Source organism: Scardinius erythrophthalmus (assembly GCF_964197995.2).
Source record: "Scardinius erythrophthalmus genome assembly, chromosome: 8".
Taxonomy (NCBI): Eukaryota; Metazoa; Chordata; class Actinopteri; order Cypriniformes; family Leuciscidae; genus Scardinius; species Scardinius erythrophthalmus.
The window spans coordinates 3,234,307-3,258,550 of record NC_138228.1 but is presented as its reverse complement, the minus strand read 5'-3'; the positions used below and the strand labels follow the sequence as shown (position 1 = coordinate 3,258,550).

General features: G+C 40.0%; 2 protein-coding genes across 2 annotated transcripts in view; both read left to right on the top strand.

Moving 5' to 3' along the window:
- Positions 1-22,576, top strand: part of LOC308694896 (ribonuclease inhibitor-like) — a gene marked incomplete at its 3' end in the record, with an annotated part of 95,914 nt that extends 73,338 nt beyond the window's left edge. The window contains exons 9-18 of the mRNA XM_081372706.1: positions 18,341-18,517; positions 18,639-18,809; positions 18,960-18,962; positions 19,126-19,299; positions 20,027-20,197; positions 20,513-20,686; positions 21,251-21,427; positions 21,549-21,719; positions 22,038-22,211; positions 22,402-22,576. Coding sequence (XP_081228832.1) covers positions 18,341-18,517; positions 18,639-18,809; positions 18,960-18,962; positions 19,126-19,299; positions 20,027-20,197; positions 20,513-20,686; positions 21,251-21,427; positions 21,549-21,719; positions 22,038-22,211; positions 22,402-22,576 — 1,567 coding nt within the window. The remainder of the gene's footprint in view (positions 1-18,340; positions 18,518-18,638; positions 18,810-18,959; positions 18,963-19,125; positions 19,300-20,026; positions 20,198-20,512; positions 20,687-21,250; positions 21,428-21,548; positions 21,720-22,037; positions 22,212-22,401) is intronic.
- Positions 19,132-24,244, top strand: part of LOC308694903 (uncharacterized protein) — a 182,547-nt gene continuing 177,434 nt past the window's right edge. Inside the window, exons 1-7 of the mRNA XM_081372713.1 lie at positions 19,132-19,299; positions 20,027-20,197; positions 20,513-20,686; positions 21,251-21,427; positions 21,549-21,719; positions 22,038-22,211; positions 22,402-22,572. The gene's annotated coding sequence lies outside the window, so the exon portion shown is untranslated. The remainder of the gene's footprint in view (positions 19,300-20,026; positions 20,198-20,512; positions 20,687-21,250; positions 21,428-21,548; positions 21,720-22,037; positions 22,212-22,401; positions 22,573-24,244) is intronic.

Sequence of the window (24,244 nt, the reverse complement as noted above, 5' to 3'; positions counted from 1 at the left end):
CAAAACAAATAAATTACAGGGACAAAAACAGAATGTATTAAAGGAATCTCAGGGACTTAAACAAAGTAAGCTAAATGAAACTCAGGGACTTAAACAAAGCGAATCAAATGAAACTCAGGGACAAAAACTAAGTGTTTTAATCGAAACTCAGGGACAAAAACAAAGTGAATCAAATGAAACTCAGGGACAAAAACAAAGTATTTTAATCGAAACTCAGGGACAAAAACAGAGTGAATCAAATGAAATTCAGGCACAAAAACAGAATTAATCGAAACATTCTCAGGGACAAAAGTGGAATGAATCAGAAGGTTTAGAAACGAAAAAATCGCCCAAAGTTCAGAAGCTTGAACAAAATAAAAGATCAACACAGAAGAATGAAGAGCTTTCTCAGGCTCCCTCTCCAGTTGAGGACAGTTGACAGCATGATGTGGAAGAGGCCAGTAATAGCACTCAGAAAGAAGTAGAGGAGGTACAATGCCCTTTGACTGAAGAGAGTGAGATGATAGTAGATGACAAATCTGATGAAGATAATGTTAAGAAAAGAAAAACAAGAGATGAGTTTCAATTCTCTGAAAAAAGAAAAACTTTTCCTCTTCATGATTGCTCCCAAACTTCTTATAGTGACGTAGAGGTAGAGTCTGATGCAGAATCTATAGTTTCATCGCAATCTTTGCCCCTGGAAAGAGGTGGCTACTCTATGTTGAGTATTAAGAAGTTTCTCAAGAGTACAAAAGGAGCTAGGAATGTTAAACTTGAGAGTGTTTTTCCTGATCTACAACTTTTTATTGATTCAGTTAAGAATTTTCAAAAACGTTCTGAAAGTGCAGGGGAGAAAATCTTTACTGATCAAGAAAGGTATCGTTTAAAGAAACTTGTTTTGAAAGTTAAAAGACATTTAGAAGATGGTGAATATGTTTAGTTTTTCATATTTGTTTATTTCTTGTTTCTCTTTTGTTTTTCTTTTCTTCTTTTGTTTTATGAGTGAGTTAAAAATAGGCAGTCTGAATTTGAATGGAGCCAGAGATGAAAGAAAAAGAGCTTAATTTTTCAGACTGTGCTCCCTTAAAAAATTAGACGTTATCTTTGTACAAGAGACACACAATACTGTTGATAACGAAGTTGATTGGAAGTGAGAATGGGAAGGTGATGTTTTTTTAAGTCACAAAACTAGTAACAGTTGTGGAGTGGGTGTTCTTTTCTCCTAAAGTGTCAATCCTCAATCTGTTGAATGTGAAGAGATTATTGAAGGACGACTGTTAAAAGTCAGAGTAATATATGAAAATGTACAACTTGTATTTATCACTGTATATGCTCCAGCTGTTGGTAAAGAGAGATTGACTTTTTTGGAAAATATAAATGATGCTATTAGAGATTGCAATGATAAAGAGTTTTTATTTATAGGTGGTGACTGGAATTGCACAGAGAGTAGACTTAATAGAAATCATGTGGAGCCTCATCCTGCCTCTCGCACTTGTCTGATTCAACTGTTAGAGACTCATGAGTTACATGATGTGTGGAGAGGGTTACATGATAATCAAAGACAGTATACCTGGACTCATTGTAAAGACAATTTATTGTCTATGGCCAGACTTGACCGTTTTTATTGTTTTAAGTATCATTCTAATGTTGTTAAAAACTGCTTTATTAGCCCAGTTGGGTTTTCTGATCACTCACTCATTGTGATTTGTGTCTTTCTGAAGTGTGTAAAGCCTAGTAGTGCCAACTGGCATTTTAATACAGCTCTACTTGAAGATACAAATTTTAAAGAGATTTTTGTATCTTTTTGGAAAAACCATCAAAGTACAAAAAATGATTTTATGTCTCTACAACAATGGTGGGACTTTGGAAAAGTTCAAACAAAACAGTTGTGTCAGCAATATAATTGTAATGTTACCAAAGTCTTATTGAAGTCGGTGAAAGCTCTGGAGTCTGAAGTAGAAGAACTCCATGTTTTGGCTGAGGCCACAAAGGATCAGTGTTATCTTGAAGCTCTTGAGGTCAAAAAGTCTGTGTTAACAACCCTGCTTGGAGTATCAGCACAAGGGGCTCTTATTAGGTCCCACTTTAAGAATGTGGTAGAAATGGATGTTCCATCACATTTTTTGGGGGGGATTGGTGCAAAAAAATGGTCAAAATATATTCATAGTTTAAAGTCTGACTCTGGGCATGTGTTGTCTGATCATGCTGCTATTCGTAATCATGCTGTCAGTTTTTACTGTGATTTGTATAAATGTGAACACCAAGAAGAGCTGAGGTTAGCTCAGAGTTTTTATTCTGGTCTTCCCCAGGTTAAACAAGAAAGTAACGTGGTGCTGGAAGCAGATATTTCCCTGGGTGAACTGTATGTATCTTTGCAGAGTATGCAGAGCAGGAAAACTCCTGGACTAGATGGTCTACCTGTTGATTTTTATAAGTTTTTTTGGTTCATAATTGGAGAAGATCTTCTGGCAGTGCTGAAGGATAGCCTAGCCAACAGACGTCTGCCTTTAACCCCCTGAGGTCGACAATCGCGCCGGCGCAATAGGCTCGCTTTTTTCAGTTCAGTTCAAAAGAAATTAATTTTGCTCTGTTGACTTTGATATTACAAGCAAGTTTCATACATCAATCGATTCTGTTAAATGTGTATTATTTTTGTGTATACTCACAATAAAAACAAAGTGTTGTGCTTTTTGCCAAATAAAGAAAAATAAACGTGATGCGAGTTCTGCCTTCTCTCTGTCAGTGAAGACCATTTTGAAACACGTCCGAAAATGAACTGTAACTCAGCGAATACTCAGTCAAACAGGCATACAGACACACAGGCATGAAGCTTGAATTCTCTTCTTTTAAATGAGGTAATTTATATAAAAAACAAATATTCTCATCTTGTGAAATCTGTATTAAAAGAGAGCGATTCCAGTCGAGCTAATTAGAGCTCATTCAAATGTAATGTGAACCCGCCCACGGAGAGCGCGTGCTATTCAAACGCAAATTACTGAGGCAATCCAAGCAAACCTGTGAACGCCCCCATATCAGCTCGAGAAAACACAAGTTTAATCATATCATTGTAGCCTACGTGTTTACACCATCTGGCAGCGCTGTGAGGAATAATAATAATGGAAAATCTACCTCAGAGTGCGGGTATTGCGAGGAGAGAGGATCCGAATACTGTAGTAAGTTTTTTTTCCTTCTCAAGTTAATCGCGTTTCTGTGAATGAATGAACGGCAGCCGCAGAGATGCGCGCTGTTTATCACAGCTCGCAAAAAGACAGTTTAAATTTAAATTGCGTCTCTGTGTGAATGAATGATGATGTTTTAGCAAACTGTATTGCTATACTGAGTTGAGTAAAAATCGACAGAAATATGTTGAAATAAAATGTAGGCTATTTGTATAAGCAACGTATTAAACTGAAAATTAACATTTATATGCCTTAATATTTCATAAAAACAACGTTACTGTCACGGATCACAGAGGATGCAGACAAGGTTGGTAAGTTAAAGGTTTTATTTGCAGATAACGGAGATGCAGACAGATGGTGAGTAATAGTAACACAGAACAATGGTGATAGCTTATCTGGATTGGTAAAGTCTCTCTCTTTCGTTCTTTAGGTGGATGCAGGATGGACTGAAGGCTGAGCAGGATGGACTGAAGGCTGAGCAGAATACAGGAAAGACGGACCGGAGAGGATTGCAACAGGTAGGTATCCAGGTGAGTGATCGGGAGTCTGTGAGTCATGTAATGACGACTTTTGGCTTTTTTGAGGTATTCAAGATTGCGATGGTCAGTTATTACCTCAAACTGGTGGTTGGCTCCCTCCAGCCAGTGTCTCCATTCCTCCAGAGCCAGCTTGATGGCCAGCAGCTCTCGGTTGCCGATGTCATAATTTAGCTCCGCCGGGGACAGCTTTCTGGAGAAGAAGGCACATGGAAGGAGTTTACGTGACTCACCCTGCCGCTGAGAAAGAACAGCTCCTACCCCGGTGGAAGAGGCGTCCACCTCTACCACGAATGGAAGATCTGGATCAGGATGAACAAGGATAGGAGCTGTCGTGAAGGCTTCCTTCAACTGCTGGAATGCTTGAATAGCACCGGGAGACAAGGACAGAGACTTGGGCCGGCCCTTGAGTGCAGAGGTGAGAGGAGCACTGATCTGACTGTAGTTTTGGATGAATCGTCGATAGAAGTTTGCGAAGCCCAGGAATCGTTGAAGGTCCTTTATGGTAGAGGGTTGTGGCCAGTGCTGGTTAGTTTCCACCTTCCTCTGGTCCATCTGAATGCCTTGTTGGTTAATGATGTAACCCAGGAATTGGACAGTCGAAATGTGGAACTTGCACTTCTCCAGCTTCAGATATAGTCGGTGCTCTCTCAGTTTTTCTAGAACCTGAATGACGTGATGGTGATGTTCAGACATAGAAGAGGAATAGATGAGTATATCGTCGATGTAGACCACTACGAATCGGTTGAGAAACTCTCGTAGGACCTCGTTCATGTATCCTTGGAACACGGCAGGAGTGTTGGACAGCCCGAAGGGCATAACCCGGTATTCGTAGTGGTCTGAGGGGGTCACGAAGGCAGTCTTCCACTCATCCCCTCGTCGAATACGAATCAGGTTGTAAGCACTTCTGAGATCTAATTTCGAGAAGATGCTCACACCACAAAGCTGTTCCAGGGCGGCTGGGACCAGAGGAAGGGGATAACGGAACTTGATGGTCTGAGAGTTCAGTTGACGATAATCTATGCACGGCCGCAAGCCTCCGTCCTTCTTGGCCACGAAGAAGAAACTCGAAGCGGCAGGGGAGGTAGATGGTCGGATGAACTGCTGTTCTAGTGCTTCCTTGACGTACTCCTCCATGGCCTTCTGTTCCGGGATGGACAAAGGATAAATGCGGCCCTTGGGGAGGATGGCTCCGGGTAGCAAGTCGATAGCGCAATCCCATGGCCGGTGAGGTGGTAGTTTAGTTGCCAGGACCTTACTGAAGACATCCTGGAACGCCCGGTACTCCACTGGGATCTCGACTTGCGTTGATGTCTCGGGACTTTCCACCGAGGTTGAACAAACAGGACACCTGGACTCACTCAATGAAAACTTGGAACGGACTGAAGGTCGAGTTTTCTTGACAGAACTAAGACAGGATACGTGACAATCCTCACCCCAGTGAAGAACCTCTCCAGATTCCCAGTGGAGTGTTGGCTGATGTTGGATTAACCAAGGGCGTCCCAGGATGATATCCGCAGTGGACTCCTCCAGCACCATAAACGAAATCTCCTCAGAATGAAGACATCCGATGCGAAGAGTTAATGTTGGTGTGAAGTGACGAACACGACCTCGCCCCAGTGGCTTGCCCTGGATGGTTTGGATTGGCAGATCTTGAGCCAAGCGTCGCCGGCGAACGTTCAGTTTTTCAAGACACTGGGTGGATATAAAGTTCCCCGCTGACCCGGAGTCGATGAGAGCTTGCGCTGGGATACACATAGAAGACGTCAGGATATGTACTTTAGTACGATTTAATGCTTCAATCTTAGGAGTGAGTTGGATTGAACTTACCGCCGACCGCGGTGGACGAACTGGACAGGAACTGAGGAAGTGTTTATCTGATCCACAATAGAGACAGAGATGATGCAGAATCCTGCGCTGACGCTCAGAGGATGAAAGATGAGTGGAGTCGATCTCCATGGGAACTGGTGCTGGAGGAGTATTGGAACTGACCGTAGGCGGAGAACTTACAGTGGGTGCAGATAGATCACAAGCAGAGAGGCGTTGCGAGATGCGGATGGATTTCTGAATCAGGTTCTCCAAACCCATGCTGTCCTCATACACCACCAGCAGATGGCGGATGTTAGGGTTCAGGCCATGGCGATAAGCGGTGATCAGAGCGGTTTCGTTCCAACCACTGGATGCGGCAAGGGTTCTGAACTGTAAAGCGAATGTACTCACCGATGAATTCCCTTGACGGAGATTATACAGTTGATCATGAACTGATAGTTCCGAAACAGTTTGTCCAAAGACCTCCTTGAAATGCCGCGTGAATTCAGTAATGGATTTTACCACCGCAGACTCAGAGTTCCATAATGATTGAGCCCACTGAAGGGCTTGGCCTGAGAGGAGAGAAATCATGAAGGCGACTCGGGCTGCATCGTTGTGAAACTGGTGTTCATTCATGGTGAAATATAGTGAAGTTTGAAGAAGAAACCCACTGCAGTTCTCCGCCTCACCAGACCACGGGCCATGGGACTCGCGGAGGCAGTGAACGAAGTAGTGGGTGAATGCGGAAGTGGACGTGTTGACATCGATGAGATGGATGGAATGGAAACGGCAGGAATGTCCGTGTACAGGTCTTCGGATGACTCCGCTTTCTGCATGTTGGGTCTGGTCTTCTGTCACGGATCACAGAGGATGCAGACAAGGTTGGTAAGTTAAAGGTTTTATTTGCAGATAACGGAGATGCAGACAGATGGTGAGTAATAGTAACACAGAACAATGGTGATATATTATCTGGATTGGTAAAGTCTCTCTCTTTCGTTCTTTAGGTGGATGCAGGATGGACTGAAGGCTGAGCAGGATGGACTGAAGGCTGAGCAGAATACAGGAAAGACGGACCGGAGAGGATTGCAACAGGTAGGTATCCAGGTGAGTGATCGGGAGTCTGTGAGTCATGTAATGACGAGACCAGACACTGAATGAAGGGAGACTGTGGGTTTTGTAGGGAGTGCTGGTAATGGGACACAGGTGACGGTGCTCAGTAATCAGGGGAGAGTGAACAGGTGATGTGATGACTGGGCGGAGAGAGAGAACGAGTGGGCGGAGGTGAAGGAGAGCGTGGTGGTGAAGATGGACAGTCAGGCGTTTCTGTTTGTGAATGAATGTTTCGGTTATAGCAAACTGTATTGCTATACTGAGTAAAAATCGACTGAAATATGTTGAAATAAAATGTATTTGTATAAGCAACGTATTAAACTGCAAATTAACATTTATATTTCTTATAATAAAAATGAAAGACCTATGTTACAGACATATGAAAGACAACATTTCGTTGATTAGTTTTGGATAGATTATACATTTTTACTGTAAAATATCTGCCACCTCAAATTAGCTTTTCTTTGCCAATATTTGCTCATGTTAAATATAGTATGTTTTGTCAAAAATAAAGTAATCAAATAATCAATCAAATCCTTAACTTTGAAATATGTATGATAAAATGTATACTTTAGTTTTTACAAAGAAAGATTACACTTGAGTTGTTGTTGTAATTGTAACTTTTTTAATAAAAAAATATATTTACAAGGTAGATGTAAACAAACTATTAAAAGGTAAATATAAGCCTTTTCTTTAAATAATTTTTATTGTGTTTTATTAGTGACAAATTTGGGGAGAGGATAAATATTCCAAAACTAAAAATACAGTATGAGAATTAACTGCACAATTACTAGACATGTTTTCCTTGGATATTATAGGCCAAATTGCAAGCACAATATGTGGAAAAATAAAAAAGAATTGAGATGCTTCCAACTGTTGCTCTTGCATTCTTGTGGCTCAGTGACTCACCTGAATGAATGGCTAATTAAGTATGCAGGCCCCATTGTCTCCTCAGGTGTGAACCACTAAATATGCATGATCGTTGACGCCCACTCCGCATATTGCCTTTCCAAACAGAAAGTGCTTTGCAAAATTCAAATCAATGTATTGTGTTATGTGAATGATTAGGCAGGGTGATTTTCACATCATTTTGAAGAAAAAACACTAGGCGATGACATCCATTAGACAAAAGTCTTATTGGCACATATTTAGTATGTGTTTTGTGGTCTTATTTCAGAAACTTTAGTTTTTAGTTTTTTCAATAACCATGCATAAACATTATTCTCTCAAAAATGCAGACATGTACATTCTTGTTGCTCACATATTATGGTAGCCCTGTTTGTGTTAAATAGTGTGTAATTTTTTTTTGCCATTAATATGTTTATAAGCAACTGAAAAAAGCACAAATGTCAGGGCATGTCAGAACATCTCAAGGACCCCAAAAACACCTTAGACCCCAGAGGGTTAAGTTGCAGGAGGGCAGTTCTTACCTTGCTGCCAAAAAAAGGTGACCTGCAGCTCATAAAAAACTGCAGACCTGTGTCCCTGCTTTGTACTGACTATAGACTACTCTCAAAAGTATTGGCAAGTTTTGCCTGATCAGACCTACTGCATCCCTGGCAGGCTGATTTCTGATAACATTGTTCTCATTCGAGACTTGTTAGAAATCTCTAAGCTTTTTGGTCTTAAAATGGGAATTGTTTCTATTGATCAGGAAAAAGCTTTTGATCGTGTTGAACACAAATATTTATGGCAAACAATGACCGCTTTTGGGTTTACTTCTGGTTTTATCAACAATATTAAGACTTTGTATTGTGATGTTCAGAGTGTTTTAAAAGTCAATGGTGTTTTGAGCGCTCCTCTTCAGGTCCAGCGGGGAATTAGACAGGGCTGTGCCCTTTCTGGGATGTTATATTCTCTGGCTTTTAAACCTTCATTACATAGACTTAGATCTGTTTTACAAGGTTTGATTTTACCAGGGTGCAATATACCTTTAAAGTTATCTGCATATGCAGATGATTTAGTCATCATGGTGGATAATCAACAAGATATTAATATGCTAGCAAATGTTATAGTCCAATATAGCATACTTTCTTCAGCCAGAGTAAACTGGAGCAAAAGTAAAGCTCTCTGTATAGGAGTGATGGAAAATAAGTTTCAATTGCCATTGGGATTAAATTGGAAGACAGACGGGGGGTTAAAATACTTAGGTATGTTTTTGGGCGATGAAACTTTTGTCCTTAAAAACTGGGATAATGTTCTTGAAAGGACTAAAGGTTGTTTTGCCAGATGGAAGTGGATTTTACCGAAAATGTCTTATAGAGGTCGAGATCTTGTCATTAACAACCTGATTTCATCCACTTTATGGCATCGTCTGTCATGTGTAGTAGAGATGTTCCGATACCCTTTTTTCCTTCCCGATACCGATTCCGATACCTGGACTCAGGGTATCGGCCGATACCGAGTACTAATCCGATACCTGGGTGTGTATACAGCTGCAATTCATACTAGCCCTGTATGAATTGATAGAATTATTTTATAAAAGGTATTTTAGTTTTACAATATAACTGTATAAAAAGTGCAACAAATAAATCTAGGAATCTAAAAAATTATATATGAATAATAGGGGTGTAACGATCCACAAAATTCACGGTTCGGTTCGATACCATACACTGGTGTCACGGTTCGGTATGTTTTCAATACAGCAAAAAGAAAGAAATGCCAGAGAAATTTCCTTGATTTACATTTTTTATTTATTTATTTTTTATTAACATCATAAAGTATGATCATTTTTTACTTTGAGCAATGATGGAGCTATAATTGACATATAAAACAAAAACAGCTCCTTATAAAAAATGAAATGTAATATTGTAGTAGTTAAGTTATAAACAAAGGTTTATTTTATTTCAGATTAACATTTGAGGGCAGCAATTGTATTCATAATGTCAAAATAAAACCAACGTAACGTTACTTGAAAGCACAATGTTCCTGATTTCCACGTCAGCGCTGTTTGATCCGTTAATAACGGAGAAATGTGAATGTTTCTCACTAGATCTCGCAGTGATGTTATTACTTCAGTGGCGAATTCAAATGCTTTCTTTACTGGATCTCTTAGCGCTGTGTAGCAACAGTGTAGCTTGATCAAGTCAAGATCGGCTCGCGCTGCATTGTTCCAAACTGTTTAATGGTCCGTGAAGCACAAAATAACGAGTAGCGCAGTTTTGTTCCGTTTTCATTACGTTTGCCATTTGATGTTGGGCGTCAGCGTCTCTTACATTATGCGCTTGCCGCGCGCCTGCATCTGAAAATGTGCGTTTTCATTTCTTCTTCGCTGCTCTAAACAGTGGTTGCTTGTGGCAACAGCACAACTTCCTGTTTTGCCACACGCAACCACTGTTTAGAGCAGCGAAGAAGAATTGATCTCCGATTTGCAGCGTAAAGTAAAGCTAGCGTGCATAACTAGGTATTGTTTAATAAAATGGTATCGGATCGGTACATGGGTAGATGTACTCGCCGATACCGATGCCAGAATTTTTATTGGTATCGGCGGCATTTCCGATACTAGTATCGGAATCGGAACAACCCTAATGTGTAGATCCTCCCCCAGATTTGCTGTCAAAGATTCAGGCACTTCTTGTCGACTTCTTTTGGGATCGTCTGCATTGGACGCCTCAAAGTGTGTTATTTTTGCCGAAAGATGAAGGAGGACAAGGCTTAATTAATCTGAACAGTAGAGGGGCAACCTTCCGTTTTCAGTTTGTGCAGAGGTTTCTGTGTGGTCCCGCTGACCTAGTGTGGAGACCGTTGGCATGTACGATCTTGAACCAGCTAGGTGGACTCGGCCTGAACAGAACACTGTTTCTGATGGACTTAAAGCAGCTCAACACCAGTGGATTGCCAAGTTTCTACCGTGGACTGTTCAAAGTCTGGAATCTGTTTAAAACGGAGAGGACAGAGAATCACAGGTCACTCTATTGGCTTCTTTAAGAGCCAGTTGTGTATGGGACCCGTTTGAGTTCGGCCTGTCAAATAGGTCCCAGTTTACTCAAACAATTCTGTTTGTCCAATGTAGTGACTTTGGGACCTGTAATTCACTTTACAGGAGCAAACATGGACAATGCTCAACTCCTTGCTTCTCATTTGAAGGTGCATTCTATTCGCATGATAGAATTGTTGCTCAAAAAGTGGAAAGAGGCTTTAACAGATGCCGAACGCACATTGTTGCATTTTTATTGTGATGGTTCTGTTCAACATAGTGTTGATGATATTTTTCCTTTGGTGAAGGTTCTCCCAGACTTTAAGGACTGTACAGGTTTTTTTTAGAAACCAATAATCACTGTCTGTCTATTCATGATGCTGATAAGAAATTGTTATACAGATTGATTGTAAAAATCTTGAACAAAGATAAATTAAATGGTAAAATTGACACTCCATGGAGAGCTCGCTTAGGTCTGATAGACGGTGTTGGACCTGAATGGAGATCGCTGTATAAACCACCATTGTTGAAGAAGGTTGCTGATTTGCAGTGGAGAGTTTTACATACAGCCGTGGCTGTTAATTCTTTTATCTCTGTTTTAAACCCTGATGTTAATCATGACTGTTCTTTTTGCACTCTTCGTGAGAAAGTTTTTCACTGTTTTATGGACTGTTGTCGTCTTGTGCCACTGTTCTCTATGCTGGAAGATCTTTTTAAATTGTTTGGTGTAGTTTTTTCCAAACAGTTGTTTATCTTAGGGTACAGGTATTCCCAAAAAAAGAGGGAGCAGTGTCAACTCTTTAATTTCATTTTGGGAAGAGCAAAGATGGCTGTGTATATGAGTAGACGAAATAAGGTTGAAGGATCTACAGATGATGATGCTGTTTTTGTATTTGTTAAAATGTTGAAATTGCGTTTACGAATAGATTTTAATTACTACAGTTTGATGAACGATCTAGCAAAGTTTTCCAATATTTGGTGTCACAAGGATGTGCTCTGCTCTATTGTAGAGAATAATCTCATTTTTAAGAGTGTGTTGATTTAATGTGATTTTATTTGATTGAGTGTTGTTTGTACAACTTTTTTATTAAAGTAATTTTAAAATCTCAATATCTCTCTCCTCTCTCTCTCTCTCTCTCTCTCTCTCTCTCTCTCTCTCTCTCTCCCTTCTCTCTCTCTCTCCCCCTCTCTCTCTCTCCCCCCCCCCTCTCTCTCTCCCCTTCTCTGTCTCTCTCTCTCTCTCTCCCCCCCTCTCTCTCTCTCCCCCCTTCTCTGTCTCTCCCCTCTCTCCCCCCTTCTCTGTCTCTCCCCTCTCTCTCCCCTCTCTCTCTCTCCCCCCCTCCCCTTCTCTGTCTCTCCCCTCTCTCTCTCTCTCTCCCCTCTCTCTCTCTCCCCTCTCTCTCTCTCTCCCCCCTTCTCTGTCTCTCCCCTCTCTCTCCCCTCTCTCTCTCCCCCCCTCCCCCTTCTCTGTCTCTCCCCTCTCTCTCTCCCCCCCCTTCTCTCTCTCTCCCCCCTTCTCTCTCTCTCCCTCCCTCCCCCCCTCTCTCTCCCTCCCTCCCCCCCTCTCTCTCCCCCCTCCCCCCCTCTCTCCCCCCCTCTCTCTCCCCCCCTCTCTCTCTCTCCCCCCCTCTCTCTCTCTCTCCCCCCTCTCTGTCTCTCTCCCCTCTCTCTCTCCCAATTCAATTCAATTCAATTCAATTCAAATGAGCTTTATTAGCATGACTGTGTAACACAATGTTGCCAAAGCATCAACATATTATCTCCCCCTCTCTCTCTTGCGCTCTCTCTCTCCCCCTTCTCTCTCTCTCTCCCCCCTCTCTCTCTCTCTCCCCCCCTCTCTCTCTCTCTCCCCCCTTCTCTGTCTCTCCCCTCTCTCTCTCTCCCCCCCTCCCCCTTCTCTGTCTCTCCCCTCTCTCTCTCCCCCTCTCTCTCTTGCGCTCTCTCTCTCCCCCTTCTCTCTCTCTCTCCCCCCTCTCTCTCTCTCTCCCCCTCTCTCTCTCTCTCTCTCCCCCTTCTCTGTCTCTCCCCTCTCTCTCTCTCTCCCCCCCTCCCCCTTCTCTCTCTCTCCCCTCTCTCTCTCTCCCCTCCCCCCCCTCTCTTTATTTTACATGTCATTTAAATTCAACATCACTGAGCCCAAAGGCAGCAGCATCATGCACATAACTCTTTTTTAAACAGTTCTGACCGAGTCCAACTAAAATCCAACAAAATAAGTAATGAACAGATAAAATATAAAACAACATGAAATTTGCTCATTGACAGTCTTATATATTAAGAATATATTAAACCAAAAACGTTCATATTTTTAGAAAGGATGTGAATTAAAACAACCACAGCAGGCAACAAGTTGATAAATTTTGTTAAATAAAAATTTAAATTTACGAATTATCCATTTGTTTTCTGACAGGGAATGGAACGAATCACCGCTCCACATTTTGATTGACACCCGTCACAACCTACTAGTGACCGTGTTTACTCCGTTCTTTTCAACCATTGGATAGGATTTAAAAAACAGCTGTTGTATTTGTACTTCTGACAAAGCGCTGTAAAATAAAAGTGAAAAACTACGCCGCAAAAAGAATAAATAAAATGCAAAAGAACGCATGCACGTTTTTAAAATTTTATAATTAAAACCAACAGGCTGATGAAAATGCGGGACATTATCTCAATATGTGATGTGCGGGACAAGGGGGGAAAATGCTGTGCGGTACAACACAAATAGGAACAGGTGGTCACCCTACATTTTCACCCTACAGTGCAAGTGATACTCAACTGGCATTGGCTCATCTGCGTTCAAGGGGAGGGGCTTACCGATAGGTCAAATTGATCGAAAGATTGATTAAATGGTGCCAAGCTCTCCATCAAGCCTTGATTATACTCCAGTTCAGACACATTTACATTACATTTACATTTAGTCATTTAGCAGACGCTTTTGTCCAAAGCGACTTACAAATTAGGACTACATTAAGCGAGTCGTCGTGAAGAGGCTAAAACAACGCAAGAAGTGCTCAGAATATGAAGTTCAGGTATTGATCAGAGTAGCATAAGGCCAATAAGCGAGGAGGACACGTACACGGACAGCACAGACACGGACTACTTGTGTTTATACTACTTGAAAGTGTTTGGTGGACGGACTTGTTCCACACATGCGCAGTAGATCGGCTTGAACAGTAAACGTCCATGCAGGAAGAAGAGCTGCTTTGTCTGCTGTACTTTGCTAATTATTGCACATCTGGCTGTCTTTATATTGTTTTAACGACGGATTGCAGAGATGCGGGTAGCGATGGACTTCTTCACACAGCCTCTCTTCAAATTCAATGTCCATGTTGTTTTTCCAGTGCATGTGCAGTTGGTGCTTTTGCATATATCATGCAGTGTATCACACATGCACACAATATATTCATATCATGTTGAATCTCCTTATTCTGGACAACTTTGCCTCAAGAAGCCAAGCTGTCAATCAAATTGTTTGTAAAACATTTGCGATTATTTGAAAAATCTACTTTTTCTAACTCCTCATAGGCCATTAGTGCAATTTGTTTAAAACTTGACATGCATCATCTATAGAAACGCTCATGGCAAAAAGTTATCAAAAGTCAAAATTTCGATTGGTGATTCGGGTTCGCAACAGGATGCCAAAACCTTCGAAGTGGGCAGTTGACTTTTACTAAAATGATTGTATCTCTTAATCACAATGAGATAGGCTATTTTTACCAAACCTGGTACAAGTGTGTACAAGCTCAGTCTGAGGTCACAGGGAAAAAAAAAGCAGCATTTTGCCACTTGGTGGCACTATAACAGAAAAAAGAAAAAACATAAAAATTGTTATAACCAAGCAACCATTATTCCATTTGACTTAAAAATTGGCATGTAGTGTCTAAGTTGCCATGCTGGTAATGGCAATTGGCCACTTGGTGGCGCTACAGCGTGAAAATGGTAATAACTATGCAACCTTTAGCCCAATTGACTTGAAAACTGGCATGCATTGTTTTGGTCCATGGTGTCGTGGATGTCTATGAGGACCTTCACGTCTCAAAAAACATGGTTGCAATTGATCTATGAAATATGAGCACCTGTTAGACTAGGTTAACTGTTAGACTAGGCGGCTGATTAAAACGAAACTCGGTGGGCCTGTTTGACTCATGACCCTAGAGCAGTGGTTCCCAAACCTGTCCTGGAGGACCACCAACATTGCACATTTTCTTTGTCTCCCTAATCAAACATACCTGGTTCAACTCATCAGCTTATTATCACATGGGTTAATGAGCTGATGAGTTGACTCAGGTGTGTTTGAGTAGGGAGACAAAGAAAACGTGCAGTGTTGGTGGTCCTCCAGGACAGGTTTGGGAACCACTGCCCTAGAGGTCTGTGTGTGTATATAGAGTGTCAAACGTGATAGTGCCACCCGGTGGCTGTTTTCTTTCATACTTCAAACAGTATATACAGTATACTGTATATTACACAATGTATAACACATACACACAATATTCATATCATATATTGAATCTCCTTATTCTTGACAACTTCACCCTAAGAACCACTGCTGTAAATCAAATTGATCTTTAAATGTTTGCGATTATTGAGTAATCCTACTTTTGCCAACTAGGTCCTAGGTATTTAGCTCAACCTCAAAACCACTGCAGTACAATTCTCCAGACTCTTTAGGTCAATAATTATCAAAAAATGTTGAACTTTACTCTTTGGATAGCCTTAACAGTGTAATGAAGAAAATGGCCATGGACAAATTTGGCCAAATGTTCCCAAAAGCCTATAAATCCTAAATGTTTTTGTGTCAGTCTACAGCATAGATGGCATAAAGCTCTTAAAACGCTTGAATCCCGGTAATCGCTGCTTGACGCTTTATTTATTATTAAAATTATTCATAAATAAGTGAAAAACTCAACCCTGTCACAAAATTTCAAACCCAAAATAATGAGAAATATGAGTGGTTGAGTTTGATGGAGTTTTTTTGCTCAAAATGGCCACTGCTCCTCCTATTCATTTCCCTGAGGAACTTCACTTAATTTGTACTCAGAAAATACTTGATAAAATATGCACAATGTCTATAATTTTTGGTAATATTGAAAGTATTTGGGTTAGGGTGAAGGAGCTCAATGATTTACTACAGGATCAAAAGTGTGCACTGAAAACACTGAGGTGAGTGCTATTAAAATATCGTTCAATAGTCGTAAAAGCATTTTAGGTAGTCGAGAATTTTACTGTCAAAACCAATTATAAAAGCTTTGAAATTACTGAAGTCTTTTTCACAACATTGCGAGCAATACTATAGCAGGTTAGTTAGGGATGTGCGCTTTGACTAATTTGACAGTAATTTAAATGGAAGTTTTGTAACCGACTCGACTAGTCTAAAGTAAGAAACCCCCTAAAGACTTGTGCGTACATATGATCCATTTGAAACAATAAATAAAACAGTACAATCCCTTAATTAATGCTGCTAAAAAGGTCATAAATATGCAGTACGCTTGCCTTGCGTTATGACTTTTCGGAAGCCTTCTCCCTTCTCCCTGTTGCTGTCGTCTCAGAGATAAGATATTTTTTTCAGAGTTGAAGTAAATGACACGATGGGCATTTGATTGCTTTGGCTATCACACCTATGTTCATGTGTTGAATTTGTTTATGCATGGCTCCAAAGGAATTATGCCAGTTTGACGTGTCAAAGCTTTCATAAAACCTTTTTTTCCCCCATAAAACTTTTTTTTTTATTCTAAATTCTCCCGTGCCTTGCTTGTCTTTCGAGCGGTAATTTCTGAGCTCATACATAGTGTGATGATGCAGGCTGAATCAAAGGAGGAAGCAGGATCCATATGCAGCAGCTTTATTAAATAAACTCAAAACTAGACAGACTTAGGCTAGGGAACAAGACTCGGGAACATAACAACCAAAATACAACATCACAAAGACAAGAACCCACAAACACTGAAACAGGACACAGGGTTTAAATACAGAGACTAATAAGCTAAACAAGATAACAAGGGGCGTGGTTAATCAGAAACACCTGGGAATACTAATAAACTAGAAAAACTACAAAGGACTACAAGACAGGAAATAACTGAAGTCCACACAAGACATGGGGAACACAAGACATGAATCATAACACATAGAAAACACATGGGGGATCTGAGGTAAATTAAAAGAGTACATCATAAGGTATTATATTCCCTAGTGTTTTATTTTAATGTGTTATTTAAAATGCATTTAAATATAAATGTAACAAAGTTCAGGGCTCAGGGAAGAAGGGGGAACCGGTGGACTGTAAACGTAAGTTTTATTGACAAAATAAATGAAACAAAAGTAAACGGTATGTGCACCATGGCCGACTTGCTGCACATACATAAAACAACATGCAACTTAAAGGTCCCATGACATGAAAATTTCACTTTATGAGGTTTTTTAACATTAATATGAGTTTCCTTAGGCTGCCTATGGTCCCCTCAGTGGCTAGACATTTTGATTGGTGTAAACTAAGCCCTGGGTATTTTTGAGAAAATGAAAACTCAGACGGGCGAATCTAGAAATCTTCCCTTTATGTTGTCAAAAGGGGAAAGGTCACCTCCCCTTTTTCTCTTCTTTGCCCGCAAAGAGAATTTGGCCGCCCATGAGAAAATGAGCTGCACGAGCGCGATATTGGTTTTTCCTATAGAGACATCATGGCTTGCAAATGAGCAAAGCATGGCAGTTGCTCAGTGTTTGGATGTACAAATTAACACAAAAGTATTTTTTTTAGTTCCTTCATCCGAGCCTCTGAAGATCCAGTGGGTTATGTGAATTTCTGATGTGTAATTGTTCAAGTTCAGACAGAGAATCTCAAAATCATTCAGTACTGTTTTGGCATCAGTAAATCAAGCCAGTGACTAAAATATCAACTTCACGTCATTTCTCTTAGTAGGATAAAAAAAATCTTATTTAAACTGTGATTAAAATATATACACAAAGCGATCAAAGAACAATCCCTTTCCAATCTCCCAAGCTGTCAATCACACAGCGCAAGTTTATCTGGACACTTGCCAAAACTCGTAATGAAATCAATGACGCTGTTACACTGCACAACAAAGCCCTTACTGTACTTACCTCATGTTTACATTGGTGAAAGCATTACTGAGAGTGCAGAAACTGCGTTGCAATGATAAGATCTTCATTCATGCGATCAACAGGCTGTCATCTGCTCAATGCTCATCACTGCAACCTTTTATGTGATGGGAATAGATCTAAATACTTCTCACGATTCGTTCATCTCAATAGCTGTAATAGTAAAAAACGTATAATAGCTGTAATAGTACAAGTTTTCGAGAGAGTTCCACATGTAATGCTAGATATTTCATATGCAAGCATGTCTCACAGCAGACACGCCCCTTCAAACAGAGCGTTCAAATCAGAGGCTAAAATCAGGCAAGGAAATATGTCTTTTATTTCTAAATTATAAAAAAAAAAAAATCTAAAAAACATACTAACATTATAAGGGCACCCCAGGAAACATTATAAAATAATAAAATAATCCATGTCATAGGACCTTTAAATGTCCCAGGCCTGGTCCTCTCTCGTCCTACACTGTCGTTACTCCTTTTATCCTTCCAGAGCTCCTGGGACGCGTGAGCTCTGTTTTCACGGCTCTGGGCCGCGCTCTGCTCATCACAGAAACATTAAAACGACAATAATTTGAACCTTTAAAATATTTTTCTTTGTGTAATTGACTATTGTTTTCAGTGTCGACTAGTAGCAGCTGTACCGTTTAGTCGAATAGTCTTGCACATCATTAGTAGCAGGTAATGTCAGCGTACTTCTCCTTTGTCCAGGTTTTTACAAAGTCCTGATGCAGATGAAGCCTGTAAATATCTGACTAAAATTCTTCGCAATAAAAACCCATTACTCCTGAGAGAGCTGAATCTGAGTGGACATGATCTAATAGACACACGAGTGAATCAGATTGCTGCTCTACTGAAGGATAAACACTGTAAACTCAACACACTGACGTGAGTATTGTGTTCATATGTTATTGTAGATTTAAAGCATTTTAAAGACATTTAATGACAAAAATGTTGGCGTCAAGTACTTTGTGTTTGTAAAATCTCCCTCTTCTGTTCATCATTTTAGGCTGCGTAAGTGTGGTCTAACAGAGGAAAGCTGTTCAGCTCTCGCTACAGTCCTGAGATCAAACTCCAGTCTGAAAGAGCTTGACATCAGCAACAATAATCTGCAGGATTCAGGAGTGAAGAAACTCCAGAATGGATTAGAAAATACAAACTGCACACTGAAGAAACTCAGGTGAGATTGTTTGTTTAAATAACATTTATTTTGTTCAAAGTTAAAGGGGCTGTGAACTGAGAAATAAATTTTTTCTTGATCTTTTGAGAATAATGTCAAAACATACAATGTGTGAATAACAATGTTTGTGTCACTATTGCTTTGTTACAGAAGGTTTGATATGTTATGAGTATTTTTGTAGCACTGCAGTCAACCTGCGCAGTCAAACATTATACAATTAAAAAAAATGCTGTAAAATAATACTGTAGTGAAGTCTTTTTTGTAGTGATATTAATTGTAAAATAAATTCTATTATAAATAAATGTCCTTTCTGTAGACTTTCAGACTGCAGTATCACAGAAGGAGGTTATAAAGCTCTGGCTTCAGCTCTGAGATCAAACCCTTCACACCTGATAGAGCTGGATCTCACAGGAAATGATCCTGGACAATCAGGAGTGAAGGAGCTCAGTGATTTACTACAGGATCAGAAGTGTTCACTGAAAACACTGAGGTGAGACGTGATGAAATAATATAACAAATTATATGCGGGTGAATTATTCATAGAAACGTTATTTCACAAACTTTTATGCAACAACAAATTGTGCAGGTTATTATATTAAAATAATTTCAAGGTAAAAGAAACAAACTGATTACATTGTTTAGTTGGTTTTTAAACATTTTACATCTTCCCTTCTAAATTATAAAAAATAAATGATCTAAAAAACATACTAACATTATAAGGGCACCCCAGGAAACATTATAAAATAATAAAATAATCCATGTCATAGGACCTTTAAATGTCCCAGGCCTGGTCCTCTCTCGTCCTACACTGTCGTTACTCCTTTTATCCTTTCAGAGCTCCTGGGACGCGTGAGCTCTGTTTTCACGGCTCTGGGCCGCGCTCTGCTCGTCACAGAAATAATTAAAACGACAATAATTTGAACCTTTAAAATATTTTTCTTTGTGTAATTGACTATTGTTTTCAGTGTCGACTAGTAACAGCTGTACCGTTTAGTCGACTAGTCTTGCACATCATTAGTAGCAGGTAATGTCAGCGTACTTCTCCTTTGTCCAGGTTTTTACAAAGTCCTGATGCAGATGAAGCCTGTAAATATCTGACTAAAATTCTTGACGATAAAAACCCGTTACTTTTTTAAAGCATTTTAAAGACATTTGATGACAAAAATGTTGGCGTCAAGTACTTTATGTTTGTAAATTCTCCCGCTTCATAATTTTAGGCTGCGTAAGTGTGGTCTAACAGAGGAAAGCTGTTCAGCTCTCGCTACAGTCCTGAGATCAAACTCCAGTCTGAAAGAGCTTGACATCAGCAACAATAATCTGCAGGATTCAGGAGTGAAGAAACTCCAGAACGCATTAGAAAATACAAACTGCACACTGGAGAAACTCAGGTGAGATTGTTCGTTTAAATAAAATTTATTTTGTTCAAAGTTAAAGGGGCTGTGAACTGAGAAATAATTTTTTTCTTGATCTTTTGAGAATAATGTCAAAACATACAAGTGTGAATAACAATGTTTGTCACTATTGCTTTGTCTGTTACAGAAGGTTTGATATGTAATGAGTATTTTTGTAGCACTGCAGTCATCCTGCGCAGTCAAACATTATACAATAAAAAAATGCTGTAAAATAATACTGTAGTGAAGTCTTTTTTGTAGTGATATTAATTGTAAAATAAATTCTATTATAAATAAATGTCCTTTCTGTAGACTTTCAGACTGCAGTATCACAGAAGAAGGTTATAAAGCTCTGGCTTCAGCTCTGAGATCAAACCCTTCACACCTGATAGAGCTGGATCTCAGAGGAAATGATCCTGGACAATCAGGAGTGAAGGAGCTCAGTGATTTACTAAAGGATCAGAAGTGTTCACTGAAAACACTGAGGTGAGACGTGATGCAATAATATAACAAATTATATGCGGGTGAATTATTCATAGAAACATTATTTCACAAACTTTTATGCAACAACAAATTGTGCAGGTTATTATATTAAAATAATTTCAAGGTAAATGAAACAAACTGATTACATTAAGTTTAGTTGATTTTTAAACATTTTACATCTTCCCTTCTAAATTATAAAAAAAAAATATCTAAAAAACATACTAACATTATAAGGGCACCCCAGGAAACATTATAAAATAATAAAATAATCCATGTCATAGGACCTTTAAATATCCCAGGCCTGGTCCTCTCTCGTCCTACACTGTCGTTACTCCTTTTATCCTTCCAGAGCTCCTGGGACGCGTGAGCTCTGTTTTCACGGCTCTGGGCCGCGCTCTGCTCGTCACAGAAACATTAAAACGACAATAATTTGAACCTTTAAAATATTTTTCTTTGTGTAATTGACTATTGTTTTCAGTGTCGACTAGTAGCAGCTGTACCGTTTAGTCGAATAGTCTTGCACATCATTAGTAGCAGGTAATGTCAGCGTACTTCTCCTTTGTCCAGGTTTTTACAAAGTCCTGATGCAGATGAAGCCTGTAAATATCTGACTAAAATTCTTCGCAATAAAAACCCATTACTCCTGAGAGAGCTGAATCTGAGTGGACATGATCTAATAGACACACGAGTGAATCAGATCGCTGCTCTACTGAAGGATAAACACTGTAAACTCAACACACTGGAGTGAGTATTGTGTTCATATGTTATTGTAGATTTAAAGCATTTTAAAGACATTTAATGACAAAAATGTTGGCGTCAAGTACTTTGTGTTTGTAAAATATCCCTCTTCTGTTCATCATTTTAGGCTGCGTAAGTGTGGTCTAACAGAGGAAAGCTGTTCAGCTCTCGCTACAGTCCTGAGATCAAACTCCAGTCTGAAAGAGCTTGACATCAGCAACAATAATCTGCAGGATTCAGGAGTGAAGAAACTCCAGAGCGGATTAGAAAATACAAACTGCACACTGGAAAAACTCAGGTGAGATTGTTTGTTTAAATAACATTTATTTTGTTCAAAGTTAAAGGGGCTGTGAACTGAGAAATACATTTTTTCTTGATCTTTTGAGAATAATGTCAAAACATACAAGTGTGAAAAACAATGTTTGTGTCACTATTGCTTTGCCTGTTACAGAAGGTTTGATATGTTATGAGTATTTTTGTAGCACTGCAGTCATCCTGCGCAGTCAAACATTATACAATTTTAAAAATGCTGTAAAATAATACTGTAGTGAAGTCTTTTTTGTAGTGATATTAATTGTAAAATAAATTCTATTATAAATAAATGTCCTTTCTGTAGACTTTCAGACTGCAGTATCACAGAAGAAGGTTATAAAGCTCTGGCTTCAGCTCTGAGATCAAACCCTTCACACCTGATAGAGCTGGATCTCAGAGGAAATGATCCTGGACAATCAGGAGTGAAGGAGCTCAGTGATTTACTAAAGGATCAGAAGTGTTCACTGAAAACACTGAGGTGAGATGTGATGCAATAATATAACAAATTATATGCGGGTGAATTATTCATAGAAACATTATTTCACAAACTTTTATGCAACAACAAATTGTGCAGGTTATTATATAAAAAAAATTTCAAGGTAAATGAAACAAACTGATTACATTAAGTTTAGTTGATTTTTAAACATTTTACATCTTCCCTTCTGCAGATTTTTGAGTCATGATGCAGATAAAGCCTGCGAGTATGTGAGAAGAATTGTGGGTAAAAACCCGTTACTCCTGAGAGAACTGAATCTGAGTGAACGTAAACTAAGAGACACAGGAGTGAATCAGATCGCTGCTCTACTGCAGGATAAACACTGTAAACTCAACACACTGATGTGAGTATTTACAAAAGTTTCAAAGTTATACTTTGCATTGAAGTATCCCACATTATATTAAGTGTCATCAGCAAATATATTCTGAAATTTAAATTCATCATTTGATACAGTGCTCTTATTGGCCACCCCGCTCACAATTGATGTTTCTGTCTCATTTTTCTTGACAAGAATATTGTTTATTTAGAAGTAGATCTGTCTCTACTGGTCTCAAACTCAGTTCCTAGAGGGCCACAGCTCTGCACAGTTTTACTCCAACCCTAATCAAACACACCTGATCCAGCTAATCAAGCTCTTCCGCATTACTAGAAGCTTCCAAGCACATGTCGGTTGGAGCTGGTTGGAGCTAAACTGTGCAAGGCTGTGGCCCTCCAGGAACTGAGTTTGAGACCATGACAAAAACACATGGAAGACATTTCAGAAGTGCCTCAGCAAAGTTTGGTTAGTACAGAAGTGTTAAGTGCGGTTCGGTTAGCACAGAAGTGTTAAGTGCGGTTCGGTTAGCACAGAAGTGTTAAGTGCGGTTCGGTTAGCACAGAAGTGTTAAGTGCGGTTCGGTTAGCACAGAAGTGTTAAGTGCGGTTCGGTTAGCACAGAAGTGTTAAGTGCGGTTTGGTTAGGACAGAAGTGTTAAGTGCGGTTTGGTTAGGACAGAAGTGTTAAGTGCGGTTTGGTTAGCACAGAAGTGTTAAGTGCGGTTCGGTTAGCACAGAAGTGTTAAGTGCGGTTCGGTTAGGACAGAAGTGTTAAGTGCGGTTCGGTTAGCACAGAAGTGTTAAGTGCGGTTCGGTTAGCACAGAAGTGTTAAGTGCGGTTCGGTTAGGACAGAAGTGTTAAGTGCGGTTCGGTTAGCACAGAAGTGTTAAGTGCGGTTCGGTTAGGACAGAAGTGTTAAGTGCGGTTCGGTTAGGACAGAAGTGTTAAGTGCGGTTCGGTTAGGACAGAAGTGTTAAGTGCGGTTCGGTTAGCACAGAAGTGTTAAGTGCGGTTCGGTTAGGACAGAAGTGTTAAGTGCGGTTCGGTTAGCACAGAAGTGTTAAGTGCGGTTCGGTTAGCACAGAAGTGTTAAGTGCGGTTTGGTTAGGACAGAAGTGTTAAGTGCGGTTTGGTTAGGACAGAAGTGTTAAGTGCGGTTTGGTTAGCACAGAAGTGTTAAGTGCGGTTCGGTTAGCACAGAAGTGTTAAGTGCGGTTTGGTTAGGACAGAAGTGTTAAGTGCGGTTTGGTTAGGACAGAAGTGTTAGGTGCGGTTTGGTTAGCACAGAAGTGTTAAGTGCGGTTTGGTTAGGACAGAAGTGTTAAGTGTGGTTCGGTTAGGACAGAAGTGTTAAGTGCGGTTTGGTTAGGACAGAAGTGTTAGGTGCGGTTTGGTTAGCACAGAAGTGTTAAGTGCGGTTTGGTTAGCACAGAAGTGTTAAGTGCGGTTCGGTTAGGACAGAAGTGTTAAGTGCGGTTCGGTTAGCACAGAAGTGTTAAGTGCGGTTCGGTTAGCACAGAAGTGTTAAGTGCGGTTCGGTTAGCACAGAAGTGTTAAGTGCGGTTCGGTTAGCACAGAAGTGTTAAGTGCGGTTCGGTTAGGACAGAAGTGTTAAGTGCGGTTCGGTTAGCACAGAAGTGTTAAGTGCGGTTCGGTTAGCTCAGAAGTGTTAAGTGCGGTTTGGTTAGCACAGAAGTGT